The following is an 18899-nucleotide window of genomic DNA, read 5'->3' as shown; positions in this document are numbered from 1 at the left end:
ATAGAGAGTGATGAGGAGGAGGGATAAGGGGACTACTTTCAGCCATCAGCAGAAGTCTCTCTGAGGAGTGGACTTAAGAGGAGAGGCCTGGATAGTGAGAAAGAGGCAGTCTGGCAAAGAGGTGGAGAATGATCATTCCAGGCAGAGGGAAGAGAAAATGCAAAGGCACTGAGATGGGAGTTCCAGCAACAGAAATGGCAAGTGTGGGGCTGATGTGCAGTTCGCAAAAAAGACATTGGTGGATGAGGTTGGAAAGGGAGGCAGAGATGTGATTGTGCAGGGCTTTCAGGTCAGAGTAAGGAACTTGGCTTTATTCAAATTTCAATGGGAAATCATGACAATATTTTAATAAATTGATGGAATTAGATTTGTGTTTTAAAAGAGCAGTGTAGCTGCTGTGTGGAGAATGTATTATAGGGAAGCAAGAGGGGACACAGGGGCATTAGTGAGCAAGTTGCTGCTGTAGTCCAATCAAGACAGGCAAGGAGGTAAGGAGGAGGGTAACATGCGTAGAGATGGTGAGAAGTATTTTGGAGTTAGAGCTGTCAGGACCGGATGCTGTATGTTGTGGGTGAAGGCAAGAGAAGCAACAAGGATGACTCTTAGATTTTTGGGCTGAGTAAATGCATGAATGGTGGTGCTGTTTACTAAGATGGAGAAGTCTTGGGGAAGAGGAACTTTGGTGAGGAAAAAAACCTCATGTTCTATTTTGGATACATTAAGATATTATTAGACATCCAAGTGGAGCTGTCCAGTAGGTAGCTGGATAAGTGTGTGGTGTTCAGGGGCAGGGTCAGAATTGAAAATACACAGAAAGGAGTCATCAGGACACAGGTGATATTCAAAAGCATCAGACTGGATAAAATCGCCAACGAGTGTGTAGATGAAGAGCTCTGAGAGTGCTAAAGCTCTCCAACATGTGGAGGCCCGGCAGAAAAATGGAAGCCAGTAAAGGAAACAAAGAAGGAGGGCCAATAACAAATGAAAAAAGCCTAGGGAAGAAAATGTTTCAGGAAGGAGACTGTCAAATGTTGCTGAGAGATCAAGTTAGGTGAGATGGGAGAACTGAGCACTGGATGGCTGTATGGGTGGGTGAGATGGAGGCCAGTGGTGACCTTGACAACGAGTCTTTCTAGTGGCATGGTGGGAACCAAGGCTTGACTGAAATGAGTTTAAGGGAGACTGTAAATGAGAAGGTGCACAGACAAAATAGGCAACTCTGGAATTTGTTTTGCTGCAAAGGAGAGCAGAGTGATTGGAAGTAGGTAGAAGGGGACTTAGGGTCATGGGAGAGATTTCTTTCTTTTTCTTAAGACAGGTGATTATAAAGCAAAGAAATAGTAGTAGCAGAGAAACTAATGTGAAGAGATGATTGCAGGAACCCATCGTAGACAGGGATGGTTAATTCTTTCACAGAAATGTCAGGCATGGTGAACTACGTGGTAGCCTCGTGAGTTTGGTGATGGAAAGATGAGGTGGTTCTCTCTTGATTGCTTTGTTATACCACCTTCAAGTAAAACCATTAGAAATTAATTTGAATTACAATTGCTTTTAAAAATGAAAATTCTTCTGTGAGAATTGATAAAATCACCACACACCCTACACTAGTATGAATATATTTAATTGACTTGCTTTCTACTAATACCAAAGACCAGTTATACAGAAGGAATGGGACCCTGGGGATTTAAAGACAGCTGCAGAAAGTATAGAGCAACTATGAGGAAAATATGTTCTGTTTCAAACAACTGGCTTGCAAACAAACTTTTGAAATACAATCAACTTTTAAGCTGTGATTGCCTGCATTATATTAGAACCAAGGGAGAAACTTGCTAAGTTAGTGCAGGCCAGTGAGCTGAATTATTTAATTTAGGTGATTCTACATTTAGCTTCTTGTTAATCTATCTATGTAAATTAGTCTATGTAATTACAATGAAGCCCAAGGCTAAATGTCAGAATTGTGGCTTATATGTTCACACAGGCAAAACTGCATACTGTTTTAGAGGGTAGGAGAACACTAGAAGGGAGCCTACAATTTCTGTTGAAATCTTAAATACAGAAATTCCATTTCACCAGGAAATCTGTTTCCAGGAAACTGCTAAGTGCCCTTATCGTCAAGTAAGATTCAGGAATACGGGGTTGGTAAACTATGGACAGTTTTCTTCTGAGTGCCTAGCAAAGAAAGTTCCTGGGAACTCAGTTAATGTTTGATAAATAAATAAACAATCACATGAATAGAAACTAAAAATTATTCCAAGGTATTGTGAAATTATTTGCTTCAAATGACTTTTGGTCACTTCCTCAAATTAAATATATCCTCAAAGTACAAATATGTGCCACCAATGAAGATATTCAGAAGAATGTGCCTGAGACTTGGGAGGCAAATCCCAAAGAAGAGTCCTCAAAATGTTTTGCCAAATGTACCAAGATTACACCTTGGTACAGGTGTAGTCTCACAAGTCATTATTTTGAAGAGGTTGATCTTTGCTTTGATGTGTATGTTTTGGTGGGCTTGTTAAAAAACATAACGTTACTTTTTGAAGTCAAATATTGTATGGATTTCTCTAGCTCTAAACATTTAGCAGAGACATTTCTGATATAGATTAGCAACATTTTGGCATCTTAGGGAGGCTTAGGAGGCTCAGAATTAACACTCAAAAATTAATTTGTCTAATTTCAGAAGTTGAATTTAGGTGTTCCTATAAAGTAAAGAAATTTATAACTATGTGAACAGAATTCCAAAATAGAAGCTCCAACAAATGCTTTGGGAGGAGGTACGATCCTCCTCCCATTGGGATGCCACGATCAACTCCAAATGTGACTTTTCTGAAGGGAAATACTCATTTATATGTGTTTCTTTTGGAATATTTGCTTAGCAAAGAACTCAACCTCACTGATTTATAGTCAAACTTGATAAGGCCATTTCCACCGTGGGAGTTCCATGAAGCCTCACAAATTCCAGAAGGCATATTTTACCCTCCATTCCCACATTCTAGTAAACTGCAGCAGGGAGCACTTCATTTGGGAGTTTAACTCAGATTATGTGTATTTATCAGCTAGAGTCCACTTATAGATAATAAATAATAAAAAAATATATTTAGAAATTATCCCAGCATGTCTTTTCCACATATGTGATTTAAATGATAATGCACTATAAACTAGACATCTTTCTGGTTAAAGTACATGGTCCATTTACAGGGTATATATATTTGCATAACTTACATGAACATGCCCTCTGGGGTCATTCGTCCAGCTTGAATTAAATAGACTCCAAATCGAAACCCTGTTGCATAGGCAAAATACACAAAGGCATGGCTGAATGCATAGCAGCTTCCAATGATCTGTGCTTTCTTCAAGGTATTTCTGAAATGCACAAAATTTACCAAATAATGGGGCATGAGGCATAGCAAGGTCATTTTAATAAATGTAGAGTAATGACTATAGAATACTAGGCATGTTATCATTTAGGGGATATACATTTTTCTAAGAATTAAAGAGAAAGTGATTTTTTTTAACTACTAGAGAATTATTACAGAGAAAACAGAAAATATAATGATCTTCTCTATAGCTATATACTCTAGTTCAGTGTAACAAAGTTGCCCCTATCAAATGTACTTTCAAATTAATGGACAAGATCTGTGAAAGGAGAGCTAAAGAAAGAGTTAAAGAGATTTGGTTTAGAAATATTTAGAAATATTTCTATTGTAATCTTGCAGTAAGAGAATAAATAGCGGAAATTAAAGGACAGTACCAACTACAAGCATGAGTGCAAACGAGTACAAAGCTCTCTCTCTGATAAAGTAATACATAGAGTATCACTAAGTACATGTGATAAGGAGGGCTAGTTTAAAATTAAAAGGAATGATCATATTTATTTTGTATATATTCGTTTTAAAATGTGAACTATTTTAGAGAGTCAATATGAAGGGCTGAGAAATCTTATCTTCCTTCGTGAATATGTTATTTCCTCAATCTTGTTTCAGGAAAATAAAGAAAAATGTGCACATTTAGTAATAGTTCATGGCAATATGGGAGGACCTAAAATGTATATTCTAACTGTGCTTGCTCTTGATTTCTCTTCTAGTCTCCTCTTGGTGAAATCATACGAGAAATTATGCTATGCCGCTACTAGGAAAGATTCCAGAGCAAATAAACTGGCAGGCTAACCACTGGAGTCATCCAGGAGTACTGCCTCTAGTGGAACAACCTACAGTTAACGGAGTCAGTAGGAATCTACAATCACCTGTGCTGAGTCTGAAGCGTCTCCTCATATGTTTGCTCAAAGGCTTTTTCTCTTGTTAATGACACTATAGTACGTATGTTCTCCACAGCTTCGGTTGCTATCTTATAAAATAGGACAATAAAATAGAGAAATAAAGTTAGTAATGGTTAAACTTCTCCTGGCTGTGAATTCCAGTCACTTACATCAGAGATATATTATTAGTACAAGTCAATAAGTTTTTCTGATGAGTTTTCTTAGCTTCCTTTTTTCTTTCCCAATAATAAGATAGAAAAATAAGATTTCAAGATAACAGGTTCAACGGAAATTTCCTTTGAAAAAATTTAGCCCCCTTCAAGTTTTCACTGAATTTTTATTTAAACTAGTTCCATAGGCAGAGGGATCAAATATTAGTGAGCATTATGTTCAAATGCAATTATGCAAAGGCCCTGTCCTATGAATTATGAGATAATTCAAGAAGAAGACAGCAGAGATAATCAAATAAATAATTATTTTATTCTAGCACAGAAATGCAAATAGCAACCAAAAGGACTTAGGAAGATTGCAATAAAACAACATGAAGTGTGGTGATAGAATTCTGTATGAGATATAGCCATTTCTCATTTTGATGTCTGTGAACTTAAAAAGATATTTAATTCAAATATAATTAATGCTTCTCCATATTTATCCAGTTTTCAAAAAGAAGGAGTAATCACACGGAACTCAAAATGGAGGAGACTTTTGGCTTAGAATAACTTCGTGGACATGAGAACACGTGTTGACTTGAAAGAGAAACTTCCTGCTTTCACATTCTGTTTCCAGACTGGCAGAGTGGACTGTAGCACAGAGGAAGACCTAGGTGGATACCTAGTGTTATTGGAAGGAGAATTCGGGTTACAGGAGAGAACTAGATTTCTGGACTGTGAGCAGGACCTCTGGAATTCTGCTCTAAATTTGGATGTTGCATTGTTCTAAATTCTCATTAATTCAAACTAAACTCAAAAAAACCTCCATTTGTAACATATTCTGTCGTATGCAAGGAAAATGGATAAGAATGCTGAAAGCTTGAGAAAAAAAGAAATGAACAAAAAAATATTGTGATCACAATGGAGAAAGGAGTAATATTACTACAGAACCTTAGAAAATAGTTTTTTTTTTTTCACCAATATGGCCATTTTAAGTCTGAAAAGTAAAACATTTGATGATTTGTCCAAATCTACACAGGCAACTGAAGAAGGACCAATATGTTTATGGGTCCGTATTTTAAGTTTCAGTATTTGGTAAAACGACTGATTAAAAGCTACTGGGAAAGGCACATACTGCCTATTTGACTGGAGTTACTGATTGTATAGCCTGAGGTCACTCTAATAATACAAAAGGAAAAGTCAAAGGGTACATATACAACTAGAGTTTATGACATAAAAATTAAGATGAGTAAAATATAATAATTAGGGCCCCATTAATTTAGAAGTTGTGATAATTTGCACACGGGCAGGGCTAAACAACTTTTCACTGTCCTTGAGGCGAATGTATGTTAAGTAGTTTAGTCTGTACTGCCCAAGCAGACATTCCTAGGGTGATTATCTAGTGCAAGAAAGGTGGAAAGGTCCAAGGGTCACGAAAACCAGATTTTGATGAGTCATGTGCTTGGCATCCCTATTCACAAATATTAATGCTATTTATAATGTGTCAACTGCGATAGATCATAAATGATACTAAAATCATTTTTATATTAAGAGAATATTCACCAATGTGATAATGGGGTTGGATGGCCAAGAGAAGATGCAGCCTTTACATGATATTAACTTCCTAAGGGCTGTCATGAGAAACAGGCTTTGGACATCTACCAAGATGAAAGCTAAGAAGAGCAGGATAGAAGGCCAAGAAAAAAAAAGAAAAAAAAGGGACTGCTTGCCCTCTAAGGCTATCCAAGGACAGGCGCTGGGAAAATAATGCATTGCCAGTGGAGGGTAGAAGATGGATGAATCTTGACAGGGAGGATGTACAGGGAATTCCTCCTCTGGGTTTGGGTGAGTGGTTGGATCAAATGACATTTCTCTCAGTTCTTAGAAGCTATGATACTGCAATACTAATGTTTCCATAAATCTCTAATACGATGATTATTTTTATGAATATGATTGGTACTGAGAAGCTTAAATATGTCAAGGCACTTTCCAAGTAATTAAATAAATCGTTCATTTTGGTCAGTATAAAAAGGGTCCTTGTCTCTAAAACCTTGCTTTAGGCATTATCGTTATCAGTGCATTGCCTTGTATTCAGTATCTATTATATTTCCTCTTTATTTTGAAAAATAAAATACTTAGAATTGTTCAAGAAAATTTTATTATTCAATAATCAGAGAATGGGAATCACAATGTTAGCAAATTCTCCCATGATATGATAACAGTAATAATGGCTGACATTAAGTGCTTACTGTCTTCCAGACACTATTCTAAGTGTTTTGCATAGAATAATGCTAAACGTTTTCTGTAATGCTCAAAAAATCTGTAAGTGGATAATACTATTATTCCCACTTTACAGAGGAAGAAATTGAAGTCTAGAAAGGTTGACATAACTTGCTCATATCATACATTCTTTTAGTGACAGAATTTGGATTCTAATTCAGCTAATTTGTCCCTAGAATCTATGCTCTAAATCATGCACTGCATTGCGATAACATATTTACATTCCTTCCTAAACTGGTTTATATGCCTTTCAATACATTTACGCCACTTTACAAATTCCTGAGAAAGGAAGTTAACATATCATAAAGATGGGAGCTCTGATTGTTTTTCTCTTAAAACGTTATGATGGTAACAACAGGCTTTATTTTACCTTTCCAGCACGCTTAAGTTCTTGCTTATCCTTGTTGGCAAATCCAGTCATTGCTGCGGTTTCAATCATTCCTGTCAGAGCAAGTACTGGAGCAATACTCAGAATCAAGAGTGTCATCTCCCATCCATATATGAAGGAAATGATAACTGACAGTCCCATGTTAGTTGCATTTTGTGTTAAGACACCAACCCTTGAGCCTGTTGCCTATAATCAGACATATTTTGGAAAAAAAGTCAGTTAATTTTAAATTTACAAGAATTGCTATTATAGTATCTTGCAAACCAAGGTAGGCTTTCTTTTTTAAGGATTTCTGCTTAGATTTTTATGTTGAGTTTATACTTAGAGATTAAATAATACCCATATTTTAAAAATGCTCTGTACTAAGGAGTAAATATGCTTTGTCTACCTTATGTTCGATATTGTCCTTTGATATGTCCCTATCATTCTTTAAATATGTCCTTACTTTCTTTCTTTCTTTTTTTTTTTTTGAGGAAGATTAGCCCTGAGCTAACTACTGCCAATCCTCCTCTTTTTGCTGAGGGAGACTGGCCCTGAGCTAATAACCATGCCCATCTTCCTCTACTTTATATGTGGGACGCCTACCACAGCATGGCGTTTGCCAAGCGGAGCCATGTCCGCACCCGGGATCCGAACCTGCGAACCCTGGGCCACCGAGAAACGGAATGTGCGAACTTAACTGCTGCGCCACTGGGCTGGTCCCTGTCCTTACTTTCTGACACAAAAAGGTTTTTTAGATCCTACCTCTGGAATCTGTCATTTCTCCAAGGAGTCCTGGTTCCTTTGGGTGGAGAATGTTATTTAGAAGTCAATATATGGTGCTAGCTGTGCTCATTATTAGTGGAATGTCAGTGGACAGAACTGGGGAATGTGTGTGTGTGTACAGATGCAAGCACACATTGAAATCTATATTTATTTCTCTATTTATATTTCTTGAAATCCATGAGTTCACATCAATACCTCCTATTCCAATCCAACACTACAAGGTTATTTCCAGCCTTCTTCCAATATTTGTTATCCCCTTCTTCAACAGTGAGAACCTGGCTCCCAGTTTCCTTAACAGATTTATGTGATCAATCTCTCTGTATGTAACCAATCTGCTATCATGGTCCTTGCCTCTCCCCTGCATGGATGCCCTCCTCACTCTGTTCTGGCCCAGCTTTTACATACCAGGCTGCCGCCACACATGGATGCCCAACTCACCACATGTGGGCTCCAAAACTCAGCCTTGCCCCTTCTCCCTACAATGATGGAAGGCTGGCACTCAGCCACTATACCCTAGTAGCATTGGACTGAATGATTGAGGATATTCATTAAAGTGTATACTTTAGACATGATATCTTGCATTCCTTTTTCTGCACTTTATAACTCGTTTTCACTGAGCAAAGTTCTAAGGAAGCAATATCAAGATAAAAAAGGAGTTAGAAATACCATGATATAAGGTAACAAAAGAAATTTGGAAACAATATTAAAATAAGTAGAAATATCTTTATAATAATATCTATTATTCTAGATATACAATAATACATAATAATATAATATCTGTTTTAAAAGAACTTCATGTCTTATAAATCAACTTTCAGTGGGACATGTTATAGGTAATAAACTGAAATGTTAATTCCCTTGGTGCTGGGATGAAAGAATGAGACCCCTATTTATCTAGAAACACAGATATAACCAACTAAAATATCAATTCTCATTTTAAAGCATATATTTTGTTCTGACTATGAAAACATGACAATTAGAAAAAGTTTAGATAATGTTAAAATTTACATCCTTCCCGACATAAATACATACACACATTCAGATTAAGATTATAGCGTGTATGTAGCTTCGTATCGTGCTTTTATCCCTTCGCATTATATTGCAAGCTTTTTCTTGAGTCATTAAATAATCTTCAGAAAACATTGATTGCTTCCAATTTTTCACTATAAAAAATAAAAATGTAACGAAAATCTTTATGCAAAATTTTTGTGCTCATCTTTTACTTCTTAATGTTAAATTCCTAGACTGGAGTTGTATATTAAAGGGTATATACTCATAATTCTTGATATTCTCAAATTGCTTCTCTAAAAGATTATATCAATTTTCACTAAAGTACCCTCAAATTAGTATAGTCATTGAAATAACAACAATAAAAAGCCCTCTCTCCCCCCAGGGCTCTGCCTTATTCCTAAAAAACTTGTGGCTTCAGTTTCAAGACTGCATATGGCAATTATCTGTTATTTCCCAATTTCTCACTAAACTATCAAAGAAAACTCCAAAAAAGTAAAAACAAATAACAACAGCAAACACAAAACAAAGCACCAGACACTGAAAACTAAGACAGATAACCTATTTTAAGTGTCTTAGGGTATTACACACGAACTCTAAGACCTATGAGGCTGAAATAGAAATATCATTTGGTACATAATGCTGACTTACACCCTGACTTGAAAGATGATGAGGAGATAAACGATGCTGTATATTATAGGCTGAATTGTGTCGTTCTCCCCAACCCCATCACGCCATTCATATGTTGAGGTCCTGACTTCCAATTCCTCAGAATGTGACTATATTTGGAGATGAGGTCTTTAAAGAAGTAATTAAGTTAAAATGAGGTCTTTAGGGTGGGCCCTACTCCAATATGACTGGTGTCCTTATAAGAAAAGGAAATTTGGATGTAGACATACTCACACAGAGGAAAGACCATATGAGGACACAACAAGAAGACAGCTATTACAAGTCAAGGAGAGGGGACTCAGAATGAAACCAATCCTGCTGACACCTTAATCTTGGACTTCTAATCTCCAGAAGTGTGAGGAAATAAATTCCTGTTTCAAGCTATCCAGTCTGTGGTAGTTTGTTCTGGCAGCCCTAGAAAACTAATGCACTCTACTTGCTCCTCTCCTCCCACCCCCGCCATGAGTTTCAGAGTTATACAGAGCACATATCTGGATGGAGAGGCTATGGAACTTAAGCACTTGACTGTTGGAGGCCCCCGGCCCACCATATCACATTAACTACTGAATGCTCCTACAGCTGCATAAAACATACATACATTTTGCTATGAAATAGTTGGAAGTGTTTTTTAAAATTACAAATCAAGTTCTGTTAATAAGATATTCACTGTTCTTTTAATATAAAATTTATCTAAATATTACTAAGAAGTGACTTGCCATCCATTACTTGATAGGTTATGTTTTGTAGGCCTTTATACAATTATTAATTTCTTCTGTTTAGTTTCTTTTCATATTTTGAAGGCAACAACTTTTCTTTTTTCAGATCTCAGCTCTTGGCACTATATATCTATATTGTCAAAAGTATAAAACATATCTAGTAGGCAGTTATTCTTTTCTGTTTGGGTATTTCCTATTAGGTGGCCATAATATAATTCCTTTTCTCACTGTCTTTCTCTGTTTTTATCGTATTTACTTAAAAAAATTACAATTTTTGACAATAAATCAAAAGAAAGTAAAGAAAGCAGTAGAAAATAGAAAAAGTAAAGACATAAAGACTGCGTAGGATTGTAGTTTTATATATAAGGTTATGCATTGTGTTAGAGAAAGAGGTAGAGAGACTTAACAGAGCCAAACTAGATGAACATTTGAGAGTCACTTAAAATTAGTCTAAGGATCACGCACATCAACCTCATTTCTAAAAACATCCATGTGTAAAGTTGGCAAACTTTTGATGAGACAGTCTTATATTTGAGCTTTTTGTTTGGGACATAAGAACTTTCTACAAAGTGACTTGCACTTGCATATCCTTGCTTATTCAATAAGCTTGGGTATCTACTCTTGTACTAATCTGTTGCCTGGAAATAAGATTGTTTACCTTTCTATATTGAATTTTAGTTTAAGCTACCAGAAACTTACTGAAATATTCAGTCAATGATGACAAGGACAGGCCACAAACACTGCCTTTTGGTGATAGTAGAGAATAAGAAAGATCTGAATATACTTTTCTTGTTCCAGGAAGCATTAACAGAAAATAACAGACATTTGGCCTTGAAAGATACTATGAGAACTGAAGGAAAATGGAAAATGGTCTTAAAGACCTAGATGAATAGTGTACCTCTGGAAAGAATTTAGAACTGGAATCAGAGGAAATTTAATTAAGCTTCCTTAGATTCTTTAGCAACACGCACAAAGAAAAAGTTTTTCTTTGAAATTAAGAGCAAAAAGTAATGATTAAATAATTCTTCAGATAACAATTACTTATGGAGTATCTACTGTGTCTAAGGTACTATGCTAAATGTGGAAAATACAACTTTGATAAGAAAATTACAGCATACAAAAAGGAATGACTAGCATAAGAAAATAAACAGAAGGAAACAGTATGCAATTATAGAAATAAAATTCCATATGGTAGGATTTCTGCTTCTGGCTAACATGGAGTAACAGGGAATGGATTCATCCTCTCACTTGAAACAAACAAAAAATAGACAAAATACATGAACCAATGGTTTTCAAGATACTGGACCTAAGGCAACCAAAGGCAGAGATAGGAAACAAACAAGGTGAGCCCTATGATTGCCCCAGTTTACCCCTTGAAAGAGTTTACAGGCTGCAGATTAGGGAGGGTGAAGTGAGACAGAGACTAACAGACTCGCTAAGTTGAGAAGATAAAACTGAGAGGGGGCAGCCCCGTGGCCGTGGCCGAGTGGTTAAGTTTGTGTGCTCTGCTTCGGCGGCCAGGGTTTCGCTGGTTTGGATCCTGGGTGCGGACATGGCACAGTTCGTCAGGCCATGTTGAGGTGGCGTCCCATATGCCACAACCAGAAGGACCCACAACTAAAATATACAACTATGTACTGGGGGGATTTGGGGAGAAAAAGAAAAAAAAGAAAAAAAGAAGATTGGCAACAGTTGTTAGCTCAGGTGCCAATCTTTAAGGAAAAAAAAAAAAAAGCTGAGAGTCTTGGAGAATCCAAGGAAGCTGGAGTTTGCAGCACAGAACACCAGAGAGGAGAGAGGTAAACAGGAAGAGAAATCTGGATGTCTGCAGAGTCCTCCTTGAGTATTCAGGCGAGCAGTACATGTGTGAGGGCTAGGAATAGTGCCTGGTGACATCAGACAGACTGGAAAACCTCATGATTCACAGGGCACTGGATAGAGTACGTAGAAGGGTCTTGCTTTGGTAGTAGGCTCCAGTCCTGCCTAATAAACCTTAAAATCAGGACCCAAAAGGATAAAAAGTCCCTAGGTAACTTTACTGCAAAACAGGAATATTTAAGAAATAAAAAAATATCCAGCACCGCAAAATGTTAAATTCACAATGTATGGTATCCAGTCAAAAATTACCAAGTATGTAAAAAAGCCCCAAAATAGGACCCATAATGAGCATAAAAATCAATCAGTTGAAAATGACCCAGAACTGACACAAATGTTAGACTTAGCAGACAATGACATTAAAAGTTATTACCATTATATAACATACTCAAAAACTTAAGAGATAAGGAAGATATAAAAAAGACCCACATTAAAATTCTACAAATGAAAGTTTCAGTGTCCACAAATAAAGTTTCATTGGAACACAGTCATGCCTTTTGGTTTACCCATTGTCTATGGCTGTCTTAGCCCGTATAATGATGGAGTTGAGTAGTTGCTAAAGAAACCAAATGTGTCACTCTCCTCACTTAGTTGCTGTTCAGTGCTACAAATCTGTGATGTGATTATAATTTGATAGCATGTTGAGTGACATATGTATTGTTATACTGTGACATTTTATCCTAGTTTTAAAAATTACCACTGCATATCCATCATCTAAAAACAAAAAAGGAAGAGAAAAGTGGACTTTGAATGTCCTGCTTTTAAGGTACAGTGGACTGTGGATTACTTTATGTTCTAAGTAGATGCCTCACTCAGTGTTGTGCCTATTATGCCATGACATTATATAGTACTAAAATATATAAAATAGGTTGACATTACCAGACTAAGCATTCACCACTCTATTCCTAATTCACAGGAAAGCAACATTCAGAAAAATTAGAAAATTTAAATGGAATATCTCAGCAGAATTTTTTCATAAAACTAAAAAGTGAAAATGAGACTGAAACTAAAGTAAATTTCTGAGTGGCTCATTTATTAACTAAGCAAAGAAAGTCATTTATGGATAGTGAGTTAACTAAATCATGTTTGCTTGCAAGCAGTGGAAGACATGTGCTCAGAGAGCATAAACTTATATCAGATGATTAACCTTTTGGTGAGAACAGCTGCTCAAAAAGTTGAGAACACTGACAGCAACATCAACAGTGGATTAAAAACCAAGGTAGATTATTTTGAGTAGTTTCCCTGGCTCTTTATGGGTTGACATATGTTACTGATATTGATCAATTGTTGGCTTTTTGAAGAGCCAATGCTGAGTGTGAAGTGACTGAAAAGTTAGCTGCTATGAATAGTCTGTGTGGAACAACTACAGGTGAGCATATTTTCAAAGAAGTTGAGAAAAACTAGGTCAGTATAACCTGAAGTGGAATCTGCTAAGATATATTACAACCTATGATGGCACAAAAAAAGGTTTAGTTGAACAAATTTACAAAGTTTGTGAAAATGTAAGGTGTTTAAAGCCTATTAACTTATTCATTGTATTAATCATCAGCAAGTATTCTGTGGAAAATAACTGAATTTATCACACATTATTGGACTATTATGGTCAATGGTGAAGTTTATTTGCTCTTATAGACTTAACTATCTTTATTTTTATTTTTGTTAAAAATGGAAGCTGAAAATCTTGACTTGCCTTATCACACAACAGTTTGAGGGTTTAGCAGTGATAAAGTTTCACTGCAACATTTTGAGTTCAAGTCTGAGTTTGAAATTTTTCTTTACAAGAACCATCTTTCACCACTATGGCTTTGGATATTAGCTTTTGCTGTAGACTTGATAATGTTTCTTAATGAATTAAACCTAAAATTGTAAGGCAAAATAGCAATTATATGCCAACTTTATACTGTGGAAAAGTCATTTCAATGATTACTAACATTGTTTGAAACACAAGTAATGTCAGGCTGTTTTATACACTTCCCATGTCAAAAGTTAAATCAAGAAATAAGGTCAGGGAGGGGCCAGCCCCATGGCCAAGTGGTTAAGTTTGCACGCTCTGCTTCTGCAGCCCAGGGTTTGAATCCTGGGTGCAGACATGGCGCTGCTCATCAGGCCATGCTGAGGCGGCATCCCACATACTACAACTAGAAGGACCCATGACTAAAAATACACAACTATGTACTGGGGGGCTTTGGGAGAAAAAGGAAAAATAACGGCTTAAAAAAAAAAATAAGAGAGAAAGTCAGGGAGCTGGCCCCTTGGCCGACTGGTTAAGTTCACGTGCTCCACTTCGGCAGCCTGAGGTTCACTGGTTCGGATCCTAGGCACGGACCAACACACTGCTGGGTCAAGCCATGCTGTGATGGCATCCCACACAGAAGAACTAGAATGACTTACAACTAGGATATACAACTATGTACTGGGGCTGTGGGGAGGGGAAAAAAGGAAAGAGAAAGATTGGCAACAAATGTTAGCTCAGGGCCAATCTACATCACCAAAAGAAAAAAAAGCATACCATAAAAAAAAAGACAAGGTCAACACTGCCCAGTTAAAGATATTCTAGTTTGACCTAATCAATTAATTAGGCTCTTGGAGTCAATCAATGAATTTTATGATTTCTTGGAGAAATATAATTATAGTTTTGATGAGAAGAATTCCTAGAACTAACATTGTGTCTTTCAGTGGTATATCAAGTGTACACTGTGGCGTCAATAACACATTTTCTCGTGGCAAAAATGAGGTAAGACTTTGGTTGATGAAAAGGGGTTGCTAAAATATACAGAGACAATACCTAGTAATTTTGTGGAATCTAGTCTCCCAAAGAATCTACTAAAATGGCTTTATACCTTTAATAAAACTACATATTACAGAGAAAATAGTCTGTTGACAGATGTACTGGCAATAAGCCATTACCTTGGGCTGAAACAATAGCAGTTAAATTGGTTTTATTCAATCAACTATTTCAGGAATTATGTTATCCTATGAGTTTATTTCACTAACATGTTTTTCTCATGACTCTCAAAGTATCAGAGCTTCTAAAAATGGCCAGAGGCATATGTTTTCAGTCATTAGTAAAGGTTTCAAAATGATATTTATTGTTATTAAGGAGCTATTTTATGAACATACACCCTAACATATTTGATAAAATGAAATGTAACTGAAATTACATGAAGAAGAAACTGAGATGGAATGTGTCTTACTTAAGTTGATATAATAGGAAATATAATCCTGAATTATTATTTCCTGATGAATCTCTAGCGTGGTTGTGAGAAAAGAAAGAGCGAACAAATAAGATTGGTAAATAAGTCTTACTATTGAAAGAGCATCCATTAAAGTTAGATATGAATCTACCTGTATATGGCAAAGCAACGGTTTATGTGAATTACATGCTAGTAGACACAATCTCACTCTTGAATCCTTCTTTGGCTGTTTTGCTTTTTAAATTCAGCAACTTTACAATCTCCCATCAGTATTCCCACTATTTATTCTTTAGCTACTACTTCTCATTCAATGAAAATAATTCGACTTGGCCAGAATTATTATGAGAACATTTTCTAATTGCAACAAGAAAGTTTCAAGTGATCAAATGGTATTAGTCAGATGCTTATAAGGAATCAGGTTGACAAATATTCTCATTAATTTCTCTTGATGAGAGACAACACCATTTATTAGAAACAGTTGAATGTAAGGAGAGTAATGTTGTCTTTCAGTACTAATTTGTTCTTTTTGGCTGAAGAAAACACTTGATAAAAGAGAAGATGTCTCACATATAAAATACAGCTGCTAGTAAGAATGCCTATTTTACTGGATTTTTAAAAGATCTGAATGATAGGTAGTATAAGAAAAACATTCACACAGTAAAGAAAAAAGAGCAAATTTTGTGGAATGGCGATTCAAATGGAACTATAAGGATTGATATTTCTGCCTAAAGTAGCAAACCTGGAATTCCTAAACACAGATGTTGTCATTCAGATAATTCTATTGTGCTATGAAAGATTAATGCTATGCTCATTACTTGACTATTAAGTGAAATTCCATCCATCATTTTTTTTCCCACTTAGGCCAGTAAACTAAGCTCCTCAGCCCTATTTTAAAATTTAGATACTATCTAATAAAATGTAGAGCCTTGCCTTCAAAAGTATCAAAAAGAGTTTCAGAAAGAGATGAAGATGATGCCCTCTTTCCTCTTCAGTGCTTCCTACATCATAAAACTAGTTTTCCAAACCAATATGGATGCATGTGAACATTCACAGCTGTAACCAACTTTTTCTATTCTCTGGTAATATAAATCTATTCTTGGATGTACACATTGAACAACGAGGTCTTGCAAAAGTTACAAAAATTAGAATAGTGGCTATGTCCTGTGGAATAGCTTTCAAAAGAAAATGCACTTTTGAAGAACTGTTTTAGTTGATAATTTGTTGCCCTGGTAGCAATGCTGTAATAGAAATTTCAGTATTTTTTTTTTTTTTTACTTTTCAGTGATCACTAGATTTCATTTGTGTTTTTTAAAACGGTGAAGCACCACAAATCATGAAATACAATATTTTTCATTGGCAAGTGCAAATATTAGTTCATACATGAACTAGACTGCTAGATTTGACTATCTTTAAAATGGAAATATTCTTTTTGTTTTATTTAACTTTTCAGCTTTTTTCCCAATTATTTTATTGAGATCATAAAGGTTTATAACATTGTGTACTTTCAGGTGTACATTATTCTTCAGCAGTTTCTGTATAGACTGCATTGTGCTCTCCACCAATAGTCTAATTTTTATCCATCAACATATATGCATGGCCCTTTATCCATTTCCCCCACCCACCAACTGCCTTCACCTCTGGTAACCACTAATCTGTTCTCTTCAGACGTGTTTGTTTATCTTCCACATGAGTGAAATCACATGGTGTTTGTCCTCCTCTGTTTGGCATATTTTGCTTAACATAATACCCTCAAGTTCCATCCACATTGTTGCAAATGGGACAATTTTCTCTTTTTTATGGCTGAGTAGTATTCCACTGTATATATATACCACATCTTCTTTATCCATTCATCAGTTGATGGGCACTTGGGTTGCTTTCCTGTCTTGGCTATTGTGAATAATGCTGCAATGAACACAGGGGTGGATAAATCTCTTTGAATTGTTGATTTCAAGTTCTTTGGATAAAGACCCAGTAGAGGGATAGCTGGATTGTATGATATTTCTATTTTAAATTTTTTGAGAAATCTCCATACTGTTTTCTATAGTGGCTGCACGAGTTTGCATTCATACCAGCAGTGTATGAGGGTTCCCTTTTCTCCACATCCTCTCCAACATTTGGTGGTTTTTTTAATGGTAATTACAGTCATTCTGACAAGTGTAAGCTGATATCTCATCGTAGTTTTGATTTTCATTTCCCTAATAATTAGTGATGCCAAACATCTTTTCATGCGCCTTTTGGCCATCTGCATATCTTCTTTGGAAAAATGTCTGTTCATATCCTCTGCCCATTTTTTGACCGGGTAGTTTGTTTTTTTTGTTGTCCAGTTGCATGAGTTATTTATATATTTTGGAGATTAACCCCTTGTTGGATATATGATTTGCAAATATTTTCTCCCAGCTGGTGGGTTGTTTTTTCATTTTGTTCACGGTTTCCTTTGCCTTGCAGAAGCTCTTTAGTCTGAAGTAGTCCCATTTGTTTGTTTTTTCTTTTGTCTCCCATGCCTGAGTAGACATGGTATTTGGAAACATGCTGCTAAAACCAATATCAGAGTGTACTGCCTATATTTTCTTCTCAGGGTTTTATGGTTTCAGGTCTTACATTCAAGTCTTTAATCCACTTTGAGTTAATTTTTTTTTTTTTTGAGGAAGATTAGCCCTGAGTTAACATCTGCTGCCAATCCTCCTCTTTTTGCTGAGGAAGACTGGCCCTGACCTAACATCTATGCCCATCTTCCTCTACTTTATATGTGGGATGCCTACCACAGCATGGCCTGCCAAACAGTGCCATGTCCACACCCTGGATCCGAACCGGCAAATCCTGGGCTGCCGAAGTGGAAAGTGAGAACTTAACCTCTGTGTCACCAGGCCAGCCCCCACTTTGAGTTAATTTTTGTGTATGGTGTAAGACAATGGTCTACTTTCATTCTTTTGCATGTGGCTGTCCAGTTTTCCCAATACCATTTATTGAAGAGACTTATCTTTCTCCATTGTATGTTCTTAGCTCCTTTGTCGAAGATTAGCTGTCCATAGATGTGTGGTTTTATTTCTGGGCTTTCAATTCTGATCCATTGATCTGTGTCTGTTTTTGTGTCAGTACCATGCTGTTGTGATTACTATAGCTTTGTAGTATGTTTTGAAGTCAGGAATTGTGATGCCTCGAGCTTTATTCTTTTTTCTCAGTATTGCTTTTGCTATTCAAGGTCTTTTGTTGTTCCATATGAATTTTAGGATTCTTTGTTCTATTTCTGTGAACAATGTCATTGGGATTCTGATTGAGATTGCATTGAATCTGTAGATTGCTTTAGGTAATATGGACATTTTAACTATGTTTATTCTTCCAATCCATGAGCATAGAACATCTTTCCATTTCTTTATGTCACCTTTGATTTCTTTCAATAATGTCTAAATAGAAAAACCCTTTTAAGATTTTTCTGTCATTCAGAGGTGCGTCATTGACTTTCCTTTTCTCCCAATGCATGCTAAGGAAAAAGGAAAGTCTATAACTCTGCTAGAGTTCTTATTTTAACAAAGAGATTGAAAACTTTATCTCACTTAAATTAAAAGTGGGAAATCTTGTTTTGCACTCCTTTTCTCAATTATAGTT

At 36.1% G+C, this 18899-nt stretch overlaps 1 protein-coding gene across 1 annotated transcript in view; it reads right to left on the bottom strand.

Moving 5' to 3' along the window:
* The window catches only part of ABCB5 (ATP binding cassette subfamily B member 5), a 142530-nt gene that overhangs the window by 17469 nt on the left and 106162 nt on the right, over nucleotides 1-18899 (bottom strand). Inside the window, exons 23-25 of the mRNA XM_023639344.2 lie at nucleotides 7052-7255; nucleotides 4241-4341; nucleotides 3220-3360 (exon numbers count right to left, since the gene is read on the bottom strand). Coding sequence (XP_023495112.1) covers nucleotides 3220-3360; nucleotides 4241-4341; nucleotides 7052-7255 — 446 coding nt within the window. The remainder of the gene's footprint in view (nucleotides 1-3219; nucleotides 3361-4240; nucleotides 4342-7051; nucleotides 7256-18899) is intronic.

The sequence above is a fragment of the Equus caballus genome, chromosome 4 (genome assembly GCF_041296265.1).
Source record: "Equus caballus isolate H_3958 breed thoroughbred chromosome 4, TB-T2T, whole genome shotgun sequence".
Taxonomy (NCBI): domain Eukaryota; kingdom Metazoa; phylum Chordata; class Mammalia; order Perissodactyla; family Equidae; genus Equus; species Equus caballus.
The sequence above is the reverse complement of the archived record's forward strand: the minus strand, read 5'-3'. Positions and strand labels throughout refer to the sequence as shown.